Source organism: Vespa velutina, chromosome 21 (genome assembly GCF_912470025.1).
Source record: "Vespa velutina chromosome 21, iVesVel2.1, whole genome shotgun sequence".
Lineage (NCBI taxonomy): Eukaryota > Metazoa > Arthropoda > Insecta > Hymenoptera > Vespidae > Vespa > Vespa velutina.
The window spans coordinates 148,273-164,729 of NC_062208.1; the positions used below are offsets into that span (position 1 = coordinate 148,273).

The 16,457-nt window shown below is 28.9% G+C and overlaps 1 protein-coding gene across 6 annotated transcripts; it reads left to right on the top strand.

Moving 5' to 3' along the window:
- Nucleotides 1–6,614: 6,614 nt before the first annotated feature.
- On the top strand, nt 6,615–15,605 carry LOC124956189 (cytochrome P450 4c21-like). 6 transcript variants are annotated; one of them, XR_007103137.1, is made up of 10 exons: nt 6,615–6,960; nt 7,032–7,141; nt 7,208–7,298; nt 7,564–7,746; nt 7,980–12,346; nt 12,757–12,994; nt 13,238–13,405; nt 13,706–13,905; nt 14,014–14,141; nt 14,241–15,605. XR_007103137.1 is itself a non-coding variant. In XM_047511663.1 (5 exons), exons 3-5 carry the CDS (start codon nt 7,259–7,261, stop codon nt 7,902–7,904), a joined length of 294 nt encoding a protein of 97 aa, XP_047367619.1. In that variant the 5' UTR covers nt 6,629–6,960; nt 7,032–7,141; nt 7,208–7,258; the 3' UTR covers nt 7,905–8,009. The 6 variants fall into 6 exon arrangements, 2 of the variants coding, with proteins under 2 accessions (XP_047367619.1, XP_047367620.1); XR_007103138.1 differs by having other exon boundaries at nt 13,238–13,905; nt 14,220–15,605; XR_007103136.1 differs by having other exon boundaries at nt 12,760–12,994; nt 13,238–13,905.
- Nucleotides 15,606–16,457: the final 852 nt, after the last annotated feature.

Consider the following 16,457-nt stretch of genomic DNA (forward strand, 5'->3'; position numbering starts at 1 on the left):
AATATTATTATTATTATTATTATTATTATTATTATTAACACTATGCTGTTCGCACGTCTAATCTAGATTTTTTCGTGTCGCGCCGGTTGAACTGACTTACATAATTTCGCTTATCGCCGGCGGTTTTTCGAGATTCTTGTTTACTAATCTTATCGTCAGTTCCCATATCTCAATCCTGTCTCTCGATTTTCTCAAAATTGTAAGGGTATACATATGTAAATAAGTACAAGATTTTTTTGTATTACATGTTTATCTATTTATTTATATTTTGTTGAAAACTTAGTATTTATTTTTTAAATTAGACGAAGCAAAATAATCTCCGAGGTGAAGTGCAACTCCACAAGATTTACAGATTAAATTAGTTCTCTTAATTTTTTGTTTTTATAACACACATGACATCTTCTGCGTTTTCGGTTGTTGGTTTCTGAAATACGTATCAGCTGGTGTTCTTTTACGAGGCCGGAAAGTCTATTGATTGATTCACGACTGGAAGCACGCCATGTACTCGAGACCTCCGAGTTCTCTTCACCAACAGGTGAATGATCTTTTATCCATGATTCGCATGTTTTCAATAAAAAATCATGAAAGTGGAGTTTTTTGGAATCTGTATAATGTTGTTGCAGTATGAACGCGTTGTATAAAGCGCAATTGAAAAGGTATAATGCCACTTTTTTTGACCATTTTATGGTTTTCCGGTATATAGGATAATAGCTCAAAAATTGATCAGCTCGATCTACACCCTTCATATATTTATTATAATCCAAAATAGATGCGGGTTTTTAATCGTACTATGGGTTTTTCTGCATTTTTTTTGCTGTATCAACTAAACCGCCATTGTGTATGGTAGAAATTGTTCTTATTATTTTCGTCTTCGTTGCTTTCCTTACTTGCACCAGTACTGCTCCTCTTCGTTGATGTTTGATTTCAAATACATTTAGTTTGCAGTTTTTCAACTTTCCCGGTAATCCTCTATTCTTACGCAGCGTTCCACAAACGCGAATTTTTTTCATAAACAAATCTTCCACAAGTTCCACACTGTTATAGTAGTTGTCCATATACAAGTGATGTCATTTTCCAGTAACATTTTTCAATAGTTTTATCACTGTATCCTTTAAAGGTTTTTTAATGCCAGAATATATTTTGTAACGCGAAATATATTCCGTAATGGAATCACACAGCATCTGGACAAGTATACCGTACTTTGTAATTTTTAAGGGATTATAAACTTCAAAACTCAATCGCCCACGCCACGGTATCATTCCTTCATCTATTGTAATATTTTGACCAAGATTGAAGTTTTCTTGAAACTTTTTTGTAAAATAATCAATTATACCTTATACTTTGAACAGTCGGTCAGCATTGGCAGGTATTTTACTATTATCCGAGAAATGTAAAAACGATAATATTTGCCGAAATCTATTTCGGGACATCGTTTTATCAAATATTGGTGTTTCCAAAAGTGGATTTGTCAACCAACCATCTTCAATCCTTGGTTTTTTAACGATTCCCATAAGAATAATCAGTCCAAACCATTTTTTTAGTTCGACTGCCGTAACATTGAAAAATTTTGCACTTTTTTTATCGGGCTTCCTCCTGGTGGAATTTTGTACCTGTTCGTTTCAATACTAATAAATTCAAACAAGTCGTTCCCTATAAATAGTTCCACAACATCCTCGAAATTGTTTGTATCTCTGGAAAGTATGTTAGGATCAGAAGATCCTTCGAAAGCATTATTGTTTCTTGGTAAATCAAAATCTGACCACTGTCTACTGTTATCTTCGTCTGATTCATCTGTATCACTTGATAACGGTAGTGTTCGCCGAATTCTCTGTCTACATATTTCAGATTCATCCGAAGATATTGCCTCATTTTTCTTTTCTGAAAACGTAGTGTCTTCTAGTTCCTCACAATCTTGAAATTGGAATGGTACATCAAACAAGATGTCTACACCCTCATCACGTATAATTGTATCTTCTCTTTTGTTTGCCATTGTCGAAGGGCACAGGTTTTTGTGAAAACACGAAGTTGCTACGTCTGTAATTTACTGTTAGTTACAGAATACGCAATATTCTTTCGTTCTCCAGTTTTGAATTTGAATTGAATTTTCCACAATGCAGCCATTGGTGTTTGAGTAATAATTTCCGAATGGCACCAAGATGGAGCCACCGGCACTTATCCGATATTTTTTTCATGGCACTAAGGTGGAGCCACTGGACGTCATAGTGTTAATATTGTTGCGAGCCGGACTAGAGAAGTATGGAGTGAACTTTAAACTAGAAGACCGTTTCTAGGCACCCAGGAATTTTGACACATAACAACGAGTTGTCATCTGTCTTCTAAGGGAACGGTCTAAGGAACGTGACTCACTAACCTTCCGAAATATCTGAAGAGAGTTAATTTGTTAAGTTGTTAATTGTATATAAGTTGTTCCTGTTTAAGTTTTTTTTCGTGTAAACGTTTACTTTCCTAACAAACAAGATATGTAATTACAAGTTCGTGTAGAAATATATATTAAAGTAAGAAACTAATGAAAAATTTATTATATAAATTATTCATTAATCCAATGAAAAACCCAAAGATGCTTCTATGTAATAATGTTCTGCTGTCGCAATTCATTTTTTATAAGTGATGCTATAAAAAACCATTCTCGATCGCTTCTGCACAAGAAATCTTTTCAGTAGCAAAAAGAAATTTGCTGACGTAAATTTTAATCGAGTGAACAAAATCCTTACACTATAATATTTCAATAATCTAGTTTTTTCTCTTCTATCCTCACTTTCTGTTAAGACACAATAATAGTAGGAGTTGTATGGTATAAGCAGAGTATCTGTAAATCACAAAAATTATTACTACAATCATTAGACTACTTCTATTTTAATTAAACTGTTTCTATAGCTTTCAATTGATTCAATTCATCATGGAATTCACTGCAATATTAACTATTATTACAACAATACTAATTAGATAATTCTATAGAATAGTAGTATACTTTTTAAATAAATTACATATGCATAATACGACTAAGAAATTTGAAAAGATATGTCAAGGGAACCAAAAAAATTTTTGATTGAAACCTCTATTTTATTATATACATATGTAGTTGAAATCGCAATATTTCCATAGTACTATAATAAAATATTTTTTCATTAATCATTTTGCCATTTATAAGATTTGACTTTTACAGTAACATTGGCATTAATATTACAAGCAGTGTTTGAATATAGAAGTTGCACGGTCGATTATTCTACATAATGGCCCATCAACTTTGATTTGAGCAAGAGAGTAGGGAGTTCGTATCATTTTGGAAATATCTTCTATTCACCTACAAGAATATGAAATATTAAATGTGGAATTTCGTATATGACATTGATCGGTCTTTTCGAACACGCTTTTAATATACCGATATTTTCTTATATAAGATAATCTTTTTGACTCTTCCAGAATTTTATCCACTTATTTTGTAAGAGACATTTATCTTTGTCGTCGTCGCCTTCTAGCATTTATCTTTTGCATAATTTATTTTGTACACATCTCTCTCTCTCTCTCCCTATCTCTTCCTCTAACTTTCTCGTTCTTCCCACATATACGACTATACTTTTTTTCACTCTTCTACGTGTTCTCACCTACGTATTCATGTATGTGTACATCAATCAGTAGACGTTACTATGATTCGTTTGCATTGATTTTGATAATAAAATTTACGGCTAATTCCGATTCTATGAACGTGATACGAAATTTACGTTAGATAAAATATGATTGTTAGTGAATATCCAAGTTTCGGTTACTTTATAGTAAAAAACGCAATTACGAAGCAAATATATGAATATTTGCTAACTTTCCATTATCAATGTTTAGAGTACTCAATTGAGTATCAAAGATGTATATTTACGTGTTCTTGCTTCAATTGCACCATTATGAAAAAATATAGACTGGAAAAAAAATTGCGAAAACATAAACAATATTTCATAGCCGTGTCAAAGTGACGAAAAGGATTACGCCGAACAATCCTATGATTTGCATGATTTTCATATATTTCAATCCGGTATTGGTTTCGATTGATGACGCACTTATTGAATTCTTTCATTAAATCTTCTAATAGAATCACTTATTAGATCAAGAGTATTTAATAAACACGAATATCCAATAAAAAAATCTAGATGATGACCGATGTGTTGGGCTTGTGCCAAATGTATAATGTAAAATATTATTTTCAGTGTAATGGCCAGTTTGTAGGAATGTCTGTTTCGGCAAATAAAAATATTTAATCTACTGCTATGAGTGTGAGAGAGAAATAGAATGAGGGAGATATGAAATAAGAGGAAGAAAAAGCAATGATACTATGATAATTAAATATGCAATCACCGACGATTACAACAGATCATATCGAATAATTTCTCTTTTCGTGGATTTTGTTTATTGCATCATAGCTTTCACACAAATAGCAGCTGTAATCAATCTATCAGAAGCTTAATACGCGACTGTTTCATTCAGGATTTACCGACCCGTCCAGTTCAAAGAATTATATTATTTAATTGGTCACAAAATTTAACCATTATCTAATAACGAATGCTTAGCGTTCTATCTCTTTTTTTATTGCGATGATCGAAATATTGAAATAGCATATGTGAAGTTATTTTAGAAAACATAAAAATCATGTTGATCAATTTATCTGATTTTAATGATGGTATACATACGTTAAATATTTTAATGAATTGTATGTAGAATGCAACATAAAACGATAATCATTTCCTATAATTCTTTGAACTGGATGAGCCGGTAAATCCTAAATGAAATAGTCGCGTATTAAGCTTTTGATAGATTGATTACAGTAGCCATTTGCGACAGTCAATTGTTGAAACAGAAAGTTGATTATATAAGTCATTTTTAAGGCTTCTTCCGACTTTTGCCCGAAGAGTGTTGTGGCAACCTGAAATTTCTGAATTTAATCACGATCCGATCAAATCATTATCGTGTGAATTTGTCTGTTTTTTTTTCGATTCGTTTCGTTAATTGGACTATTAGTAATTATATTTTTCCATACTAAAAGTATTTTGTCGACATAAATTTTGGTGAATATTATAATATAATATAAATGAATATTATAATTATAGCAGCATCTAAAATGTGGTTAGATCCAAAAAGAAGATATAGTGATCATATTGCCTATGTGTTTCAATAAAAAATTTATGTATTCGACCTGAGTGTTCTAATTTGAAAGAGAAAGAAAGAAAGAGAGAGAGAGAGAGAGAGAGAGAGAGAGAGAGAGAGAGAAATAATGCAAAAATTCATAATTATTTTAATTCAAGACAAGTTTCCACGAGTAATAGGCACTACTCTCATTGCCAGAATCCCTGACAAGGAAAACAACTAGATATCAATCATTGATACATAATTGTAATTATTTTGATATGCTTTTCATTTGTACATCTTTTTTTCTTGTTATTTTTATTTCATCACTCACTCTCTCCCTCTCTCTCTCATTCTCTTTATCATTCTTACCATCTCATTCAATCGCTTCATCATCACCTAAGTCTTTCTCTTTCTCCCTCTTTATCTCGCTCTATTCCATTCTTCGATTGCGCGATTAGAGTTGTATAACGTTGCGCATATTTTTATTGAGACTTCATTAATTCATCAGATTTCTTCTTAATGACTTTTTTAACCGGCAGTTAAAAAGTAAGATATGTAAACATAACGAAATCTTTTTTATAAACGGATTCAGTTGTATCGTTCACAATAAATATGAAATAATCTTGTGGAACGTATACTTCTTAAAAAAAGCCTTTATGGAGATATTTTAATATAAATTTACCAACAATAACATCAAATGTAGTATTATAAGGTTGAAATATCAGCTCGTACTAATACATCAAGGCTTGCTTCAATTTCTGCCCGAAGGGTGGATTAGACTATATAATCCATGGTAAACACGGCTTCTACAATTTATGGCATATAATTTATATAATACACATATAAATATAAGAAAATTCAAGCTATATAATTTGTATAATATATAAATATAAATATAAGAAATAAATGTAAACTGGTCCATTGCAATATAGATAAATTGAGAGTTGTTCATCGTTAAACTGTACAGCATTAAATGTGTAATTAAAAAATAATTTTTTAAAAGTACGTTGCATTTCTCCTACCGATATTTTCCTAATTCTACATGTAAGTATTATATATAGTTTTTCATATGTATTGTTATTATTTCCAAAATCAGTGTTATAACTATGTATAAAAAAAAAATATTTATGAATGAAAATAGGGAATAATTGCTTTTTTCATAATGAACGTTATAATTACTGTTTATTACGCCAAAATTAGAAATTAAAGTAGAAATATATATTCAAATATCAAGCTAACAGAAAAGATGAATTTCATAACATATTCGTATAATTTATAACATATTCTCCATTCTAATGAAGAATTAATTAACAATCAGTTTATAAAACGATGTTCAGTTATAGCATTTTTTGTGAAAGTAAGAGGAGGTGACAAGAAGGAGATACTTCATTTTTGGATCCCCTCCTACTTCCTTCTCGTCTAATCGAATAAGAATTTTCTTATGTAAGCACTGATCACGTGAGCATAGTCCGTACTGCGTATAAATATTCCTCGTTGTCATCTTCCGTCCTCACTTTCCATTAAGACACGAGGTTATTAAGAGTTGTACTGTGTAAGCGGAGTGTTTGTAAATCACAAAAATTATTGCTACAATCATTAGACTACTTCTATTTTAATTAAATTATTTCTATAGCTTTCAATAGCTGCAAATCATCATAAAATTCATTGCAATATTAACTATTATTACAATAATACTAGTTGAATTATTCTACAATATATTACAATACATTTTAAATAAATTACACCAATATAATACGATCAAGAGTATACTGGTTCCGAAATCATACCCAATAATTGGAAATGCTCATTTGTTTCTTGGCGATAATGAAGGTATATTTGTAATTGATATATTTTATATTTAAACGCTTTACCCAGTTTTCATTTATAATTTTTTTTTTTAGATGTAATAGCCCAACATTTTATAAATATTGGTTGAAATTATGAATCATTGTGGCGTATATGGCTAGGAACGAAATTACTTGTAATCGTACATAATCCAGAATATATCAAGGTAAGACCTATTAATTATATTTTAATCATTCGTAGTAAATTTATATTTTTTTCTTTACTTTTCTAGAAGGTATTAAATAATCCAAATATTATTGAGAAGAGCGAGGAGTATAAATATATGAAATCGATTATCGGCAGTGGATTGTTTTCTACTTTAGGTAAAGTATACATATTTTACATTGTTTAATATTGTGTAATTATTTATATTACAAATTTTATATAGATACATATATATACTCATTCGAATATTAACTTATGCAAAATTAAAAGATAAAATATTTTTTCTTCTGGATAGATATATACAAATTAATGTATTATAAAAAAGTATAGCGAATCTTCTCTAGCTCTTCCTCACATTTTCTTTTTAAAGAGAAAAATAAATAAAAAATATAAATTAAGTCTTGCTTTCCTTACGATTTTCAGCAAAATTGTGGAATCATCATAGAAAAATATTAAATGAAGTCTTTCTTAAAAAATATCTAATGTCCCATATGGATGTATTCGTTAATCATTTTGTTGCTTTAATGGAAAAATTGGAAACTTTAGTTGGAGAAGGAATAGACGTTTGCCATTACGCCTTTCGTTGTACATTGGACATAATATATGGTAATATTTCGAAATTTTTAAATGTTTATAAAATTTATATTCATTTCTATGAATTTATAATATTTTTGTTACATTGCTTATTCAAAGATTGTCTCCATCAAACTCCACTAAATTCGCAGACCGATGAGAATTGCAAACTAGATGAATCTATTTATTGATAATATTACTGAATTTTATACTATATCAAATACTTTATTTTTCATTTATAATTCGTGTTTTGTTTCTTTCCTCAGTTTGATGGATATAGCTGCGCGAAGAATATTCAAAACATGATTACATCCGAATGTAATTTTTTGTAATACTGCTATGGGGAGGAAATTTCAAACATGTTCATCCTACCTGAATAACGTTACAAGAAATGTATATTTAAAAGATATATTTCGTTAATTCATCTTATTTCTTTTTAACAATTTAAAATTTAAGTATTATATTGTCTTTATTAATATATATCATTTTTTGTTTGCAAAGACAATCAAAGAAAAAAAGTAATCTATGTTAAGAAGCGTAATTAAACAAGATTTGGTTAGGTCTTACTTTGATATATTCCGGATTATGTACGATTACAAGTAATTTCGTTCCTAGTCATATACGCCACAATGATTCATAATTTCAACCAATATATATAAAATGTTGCGCTATTATATATATATATATAAAAAAATTATAAATGAAAACTGGGTAAACCGTCGTTATCGCCAAGAAACAAATGAGCATTTCCAATTATTGGGTATGCTTTCGGAACCGGTATACTCTTGATCGTATTATATTGGTGTAATTTATTCAAAATGTATTGTAATATATTATAGAATAATTCAACTAGTATTATTGTAATAATAGTTAATATTGCAGTGAATTTTATGATGATTTGCAGCTATTGAAAGCTATAGAAATAATTTAATTAAAATAAAAGTAGTCTAATGATTGTAGCAATAATTTTTGTGATTTACAAACACTCCGCTTACATAGTACAACTCTTATTATCCTTGTGTCTTAATAGAAAGTGAGGACGGAAGATGACAACGAGGAATATTTATATAATACGCAGTACGGACTACGTTCACATAATCAGAGTTTATATAAGAAAATTCTTATTCGATTAGGTAAGAAGGAAATAGGAGGGGATCCAAAAATGAATTATTTCTTTCTTGTCACCTCCTCTTACTTTCACAAAAAATGCTATAACTGAACATCGTTTTATAAACTGATTGTTAATTAATTCTTCATTAGAATGGAGAATATGTTATAAATTATACGAATATGTTATGAAATTCATCTTTTCTGTTAGCTTGATATTTGAATATATATTTCTACTTTAATTTCTAATTTTGGCGTAATAAACAGTAATTATAACGTTCATTATGAAAAAAGCAATTATTCCCTATTTTCATTCATAAATATTTTTTTTTTATACATAGTTATAACACTGATTTTGGAAATAATAACAATACATATGAAAAACTATATATAATACTTATATGTAGAATTAGGAAAATATCGGTAGGAGAAATGCAACGTACTTTTAAAAAATTATTTTTTAATTACACATTTAATGCTGTACAGTTTAACGGTGAACAACTCTCAATTTATGTATATCACAATGGACCACACAAACTTTCATCTGTTCATTCGCTTGACATTCGATGGTCGATATTGCCGAAGTAATATCAACATCGAAGTAACATCAATATAACAACTTTGTCGCACTCATGTCTAGTGTTTTATATATTATATAATCGTGCTTTTCTCTTTTTCACTCGTCCATTATAGCTTTCTGTTATACACATGTACATTTTTTCAAAGTACGGACCAACGAACTTCGTCTAATCCAAGACCGCTTGGAAGTCACACGTGAACTAATACTCATTCTGATCGCTATCATAGTTTATATTTATTTCTTATATTTATATTTATATATTATACAAATTATATGCCATAAATTGTAGAAGCCGCATGTACCATGGATTTTATATTCTGAAGTCAATAAATCGCAATGCTAGAAATGAAGATAATAATTTCCACTTTGTTAATAAGTTATATCATTAAAATAAATCAGTTAGTAATAGTTGAAAAAATTCTGATAAAAATGAATGTTATGTTAAAGCCGGCTAGATCTGTAAGACTAAAATTTGGAAGAGGAATAAATTGTATAATATATATAAATGTAATAAATATATAATTAACATATTATGTTTTTATACGTAATAAATTCCGTACGTGATGGCAGATCTATAGCAGATATAAATTATTAATCGTACAAACTAGGAACTGTAAAAAAAACTGTCTCATGCTATTTTATATAAAAAAATTCATGTAATTTTATATAACAAGTAATCGAAGGATAAAGACCTTGATGATCATTCTTACTGTTAATTTCTAAATTCTTATAAATCAGCTTTTTTAAAAATTAGTAAAACTTCAGTAATGCATTTTTATAGATTTTCTTGTATATGTTCGATATTTGATACCAATTAACACTTTTTCTACGTATAACATGTCGTTGGGCAATGTATTAATTTTCTTTGGAAATATTGGAATGAGTGAAGAGTAACAATGTAAATGATCATTCCTGGAAACAGCAATACGAGCATTCAGTTCGTACTGTTCATTATCCTTAGTTTTACAATGGTTTACGCCAACAATGAGAACAGACGTATTTCTTGAACAATTTTGATAAACAAGGTTTCATTTTAAAGGAGAAAATTTAAGATAGAACTAACTTTTCCGAATTTTTGATAAAGCTTGAAATTTTCTTTGAAAAAATGATCTTTTTTCGAGAATAGTTTACGCAGAAATATGAAGCTTTTTCAAAAATTTCAAACAGTGGAATCCTAGATTAAACCTTCATTTCCAAAATGGGGCTTTGATTAAGAAATATGCTTGTTCTCATTGTTCAATTGCTGTTTTTGACATTTTTTCCAAAGAAAAAATTTTGTACACTGTCATCCCTGTGAAATCTGCAGCAAAAGAAAAGAAGTTCGTGTCTGCACTACTGATTTTCATATCTACACTGGAATTATTTGTTTCGGTTTAGTAAACGATTGATCGCTTGTTTTTTTGCGTAAACTGATAATACTAAGATTTTCTGAACGCTAAGAAATGCGTTTTACGATGCTCTCACGGAAAAACAACGGACACTTTCATGAACTTCGAACAAGTGATTTCACAGCGGAAATAAGAAAATTCGTGTCCGATTGTTCATGTCAATGGATTTGAATTTTTAAGATATTGTTAAATTTTAGAAAATCTTGTAGTTCCTTTTATATTTAATAAACTAAAAACATAGAGTTTTTATAAGCAATATGTGGTACGTTGACAAACATCTAGATTAGTCATTCTGGAATTGTAGATTCTCTGAGAATTAATGATTCCGTTCTTTCTTTTTCTATTTTTGCTGTATCGATGTAAAAGAAAATAATCGACTAATTTATTCTTGGATTTTATTTTATTTGATACTTTAATAGGACGTTACTATCCAATATTTTATATTTATTTCCCTCCACTGATAGTTGATGCGAGTAACAGTGATCTATGAGAAGAGTGATCTATGTTGAATAGGACGCAATAGCATTAGTATTTTGTTTGATGATCAATGCATATAAAATATATACATTTGTTCATTGATTTTCCAATAATAATAATAATTAGTGATAGATAAAAGATCAAAATACGAGTTCGTTTCCACATTATCTACAGGGTTTACCTCTCAGCGCTATTTTTTATGGATTTCTCTGTCTTTGTATCATTACTATTACTACCACTATTATTATAATAATAATACATAATATAAAAATATAATAATAAGAAAAAGAACAAATAAAAGAATATATTTATATTTATTATGTGTGTTCTCCGTCCGAAATTGTTTATTCCCGTAAAGTTTGTTATCTTCCGATTCGTAATTCGGTGTATATTTCATTAGCGATTAACACACTTAGAAAGTTCAATCAAGTATTTTCAAATAGCAACGTGTTATCAGTGCTTTTACTATTATAATAAAAAATAATGTACGTAATATTTTTATTATTATTATATAATCAGTAGTAGTAGTAGTAGTAATAGTAGCAGTAGAAGTACAGTTGAAATAGTATATAGTGGAATAACCGTGAAAGGGAAACCACGTGAAAAGATAACGCTCATAAGTAGTGCGAAAATGAATTCATGTTTTAATGTATATTAAAATAATATAATATATAAGTCTTCACCAATTATTTTTGACAAAATATTCCACAACATCTAATTTTTTATCATATATTTATATACTAGTTATTATATGTATCAATTATATTTATTATTCTTTATGCAATTTTGAAACAAATGTGTATCAACATCGTATCTAATTCGGATCACTGCGTGACCTCTACGACCATGTAAAAAAGATCTACATATGAGAGACTGAAAAATATGGGGACACATTTTTAACTAACATTACCTACTCTACTTAAACGAAACCCATTGATATACCATGACCAAAGTAGGCTTATATAATTATTGGATAATGGTGCATGGTGGGGACAGGCACTTTCACTTGTAGTTGATATTTTGTCCGTACTTGTCGCCGCAATCATGCACGCTCTTGAGAAAGGTGAGATAGGTTTTTAAGGTTAGTATTTCTTTTCATATTTGTTGAATGGCGTATTCTTACAAAGTCTTAAGGTACTAATTGCTTCTTATATTATTCATTATTTATACCATTCATTTAATGAATCTTTCAGTAAATTTTTGGCCTTGAAACCAAAATTAGCACGTTGAACGTTTGTTAAATGATATTCGTTTCTAGAAATTAAAAACTAACCTCTAAATATGAGTTTAATTGAAAGATTTTAACGCATCAAGAAATAAAGCGGATCAAATTATTTTTAAAGTAAAAAGCATAATAACTTGAAGAAGCTGATACTGTGACCTTTCCGTTATATTATTCGTTGTAATTAATTGGTTTTATTAATAGTACTACTTACTCTTAACAATTATTTTTATTAGCTATTATTATATCCAAAATATATTTTATTTCAGAAGGACATTTAATAAGACGTTTTTACTTGGTATGAAGGAGTGTCTTACAAGGAAGTGTACTATATTTATCATTGAAAGAGAATCAAAATAAAGTCTGGAAGACCATATTGTTAAAATGTGGGAAGGACAGAAGATTTTTAGAAAGAATAATAATGGATCTGAGTCACAGTCGTCAATCAGAGAATTGACAAACTGTTTTAAAAGAAGTATCCTGTTAATTGATAATATTCCAGCATTGGTATGTAGTTTATCAGCAAGCAAAATAGAATTTAATAAGTATTCCATCAAATAAATAATTCTGTTATTGTTTTTGTAAACCGCAAGTTTTTTCTTTCATTCCTGATAAGAAAATATGAGATGATAATGACTTTATTATTATTATTATGATTATTATTAAGTGAAATATTTGCATCAAAAGTGTATTTTTTCTTTATTTTCAAATTATGTCAATGTATGACTAATATAATGTACAACGTTTCAGAATTGGCCAACCATTGATGCTCAGCAATCTGTTACTTCATTTAAGAATAAAAGATGATGACGTCGATCCAGAAATGTATCATTATGCACTGAATTATTATTATGCTAAGGAAATGAACGCAACAAAGGAATATTCCATTGTGCAATAGATTGGACTGGCTTTCAATTGGTATGTACCAAGAATCTGTATTTTCATCTCGATTTTGTTCTCGCTGGTAATTATTAGATCCTCAACAAGAATGTTGCCACGATAAGATCATGCCTCAACAAACTGTTCAATCCTCCATGACTGCTGGATTTTCATTGAATAAGAACGATTATTATTCGTATGAAAATAGAAAAGAAAAATATCTTCATAAAGGTTCAGGGATATCATTTGATAATATGTATTCGTCAGTTAGTCGATGGTTTCTCGTCGAAAGATTCATTATATTCTCTACCGAAAGATTCATTATTTTATTACGCAAAGATTGAGAAAAGCAAGAGAACTATCCAAGAGATCATCGGAATCATCTGAAAGGATATTGAAGAACATAGAGATGAAGACAGAGTAAATTTATGTATCGAATTTGCTAGCCTTATAACAATCGTAGAAGAGGAAAAAAGCAATTTATTACAAATAAAAAGAGCTTAAAGAGAATGTCACTGAAGATTGTGTAGAAATCAATGGTAAGAAAGCTCATGTTGGTTAACTGTCATGGAATTTTGTATCATCTATCATACGGAACATATTTTGTGGTAATTGAATGTGGAAATTGATTTGTTTCATGGTGGTAGAAGAATGATCGTTGATGAAAGAAGGATAAGATGTTCTGACCACGTGCTTGTATCAATCTTGCTATGGCAATCTATCCTCACACGTACGTTTATCTATTTAATGGATCAATTTAACGGTAGACGCTTCGGTAAGTAAATGTATTCGTCGAGCATTGCAAATATTTGGATATCTGAAAAACAAAATAATCATCTTAGGTATCCATCAGTTAATGTTTTTGTATTTTCAGTTTCCAAGTTTTTTTTATGGAAAAGAACAAAAAGTCCACATGGTAAAGCATCATCGAAGGTTCGAGAGATTGATATCTATAATAACGATGGTAGGAAGCGTAAACCAAAGCATTGGCTTATTTGAGATTTTTATTTGGCGATAACTTGAATGATTGGAACGAAAAAGTGATTAAATTTATTGTCAGGTTTTTCATTAACTAATTATTTATCATGTTATGAATAAAAGTTCGATCACTGAATACGTAAGCCATCGTTTTAATGTCTATAGCATTAAACGCTGAGAAAATTTTCATCAGCGAATTCGACAATTATTTTTTTCGAATTAAAGGAAGTAAGCGAATAGATGATTGCCGGATTGTATTCTCGAATGCTTGAAGGAAGTATGAATTAGAGTCAGCTGAAGGTTCAATTTAACGTGTATGATTTGTCCAGTCGTTAGGAACAAAATAAAAATTAGTTTTATTAATTACATTTGAACCATTTTAACATTTAATAAAATAAAAGTTGTTATCAACCAGAAGCTTAAAATTGCATTTCTTCAATATCTATCGACTTAAAGTGAAGAAAATGATACGAGTCTCTTTTCAAATGATTTGCCTCTCGGCCCTTTTTGCTATTTAAGATTTTTCAGGTGGTTGTCATTTCCTTGGGAGTTAGACTAAAGAAAAATGAATTTATGATAGGGATCAATATTGACCAGATCTGGTGTTTTTTGAAAAGGTCATTAGATTTTATAATAATCCTGGTGGACCCTTTTCGTTTGGATACTCTGTGTATATATTTAGGTTACATAGGGTGACCGATATCTTTCCATTTTTATCATTTTGTTTTTCTTCTTGTTTTTGTGTCCTTATGTATGATTTTTTTCTGTTATTAAAAGTATTTTATTTTAATGATTAGTAAATACAATATATATTGTATAACGCTTCGATAGAATTATTAAAATGAGATAAATTTAATCATCCTGGATGTTTATGATTTGTAATAGTTTTCTTGTGCAATTCGTTTTCACACCAATTTTTGAGAGAAAGGAAAAGGATGCGTAAGTTAACAATATTATTATAATAGTAAGTAGACAAGAATTCATTATTGCATAATTCTGTTGAATTACAACGTGTAATATGTCAAATCGATATAAATAACTGATGTAAGAAAAATAATTCGAAATGATTCTTACAGAAGCATTTTATTAATTTATCAGTTTTCTTCTTAACGATCTCTTTAGTTGGTGTTAGAAGGAATGAGTAAATAAAAAATGAGATTTCTTTTTTATGGATAGGTAATAACATGATTATCGTTTTATTTTGAATAGTAAAATGTAAATATTTACAATAATAAATGACAAAGATTTCTATGGACAGATATATTTTTGGAAATGTAGTTTTTCTTAACTTCCATCAATTTACGTGATTCAAATTGTGTCCAATATTTGATTTCGATAAATTCATTTCTAAATCGATTGTTCAAAACGATGTCGAATTGAAAGTTCTTCGATATATATTATTTATAGCACACACACACACACACACACACACACACATTATATATATATATATATATATATATATATATATATATATATATATATATATATATTTCTAATAAATGCTGTTATTAAAAATAATAAAAATATATGTAGAAAAATATAGATCCGGTAATGATTAATATAGATTGACAAAAATACACTGATGCATTAAATATGCTATCTGTGATCTCATCGATAAAGTAGTAATAAGTATGTTGGAAATTTCAAAAATTTTATAACTACCAAACGTCATTTATCGTTTATAGTGCGTAAATTTCACATCACTGTCAATATTTTCTTGCAATTAATCCTGTTGCGTATCGGATGAAAATTCTATACCTTGCGCCTTTAATTAAAATTAATACATTCATCCTAGCTAGTTTTACTTAGTTCTTCAAATAAATTAAAATTTTTTTGTCTTATCTACAAGATTGTTCATCAATCAATCTACTTTAAAGTAGAAACTTTGAATTTTATGAGTATCATGAATATCGGATCTTACTTTTTGATTGGTCTAAATACTATTAGATAGATTATTTTCCATAACTTAATTTTCATCGAACTGGAACGAGATGAATTTTAGTTGATAAAATTAAATGAAGTTAGTAAACAATATCACTTGTACGCAATATATTTTAGATATAAGTAACAGAATTATTTATATTGGCTAATGTATCTAAATTATAGCATC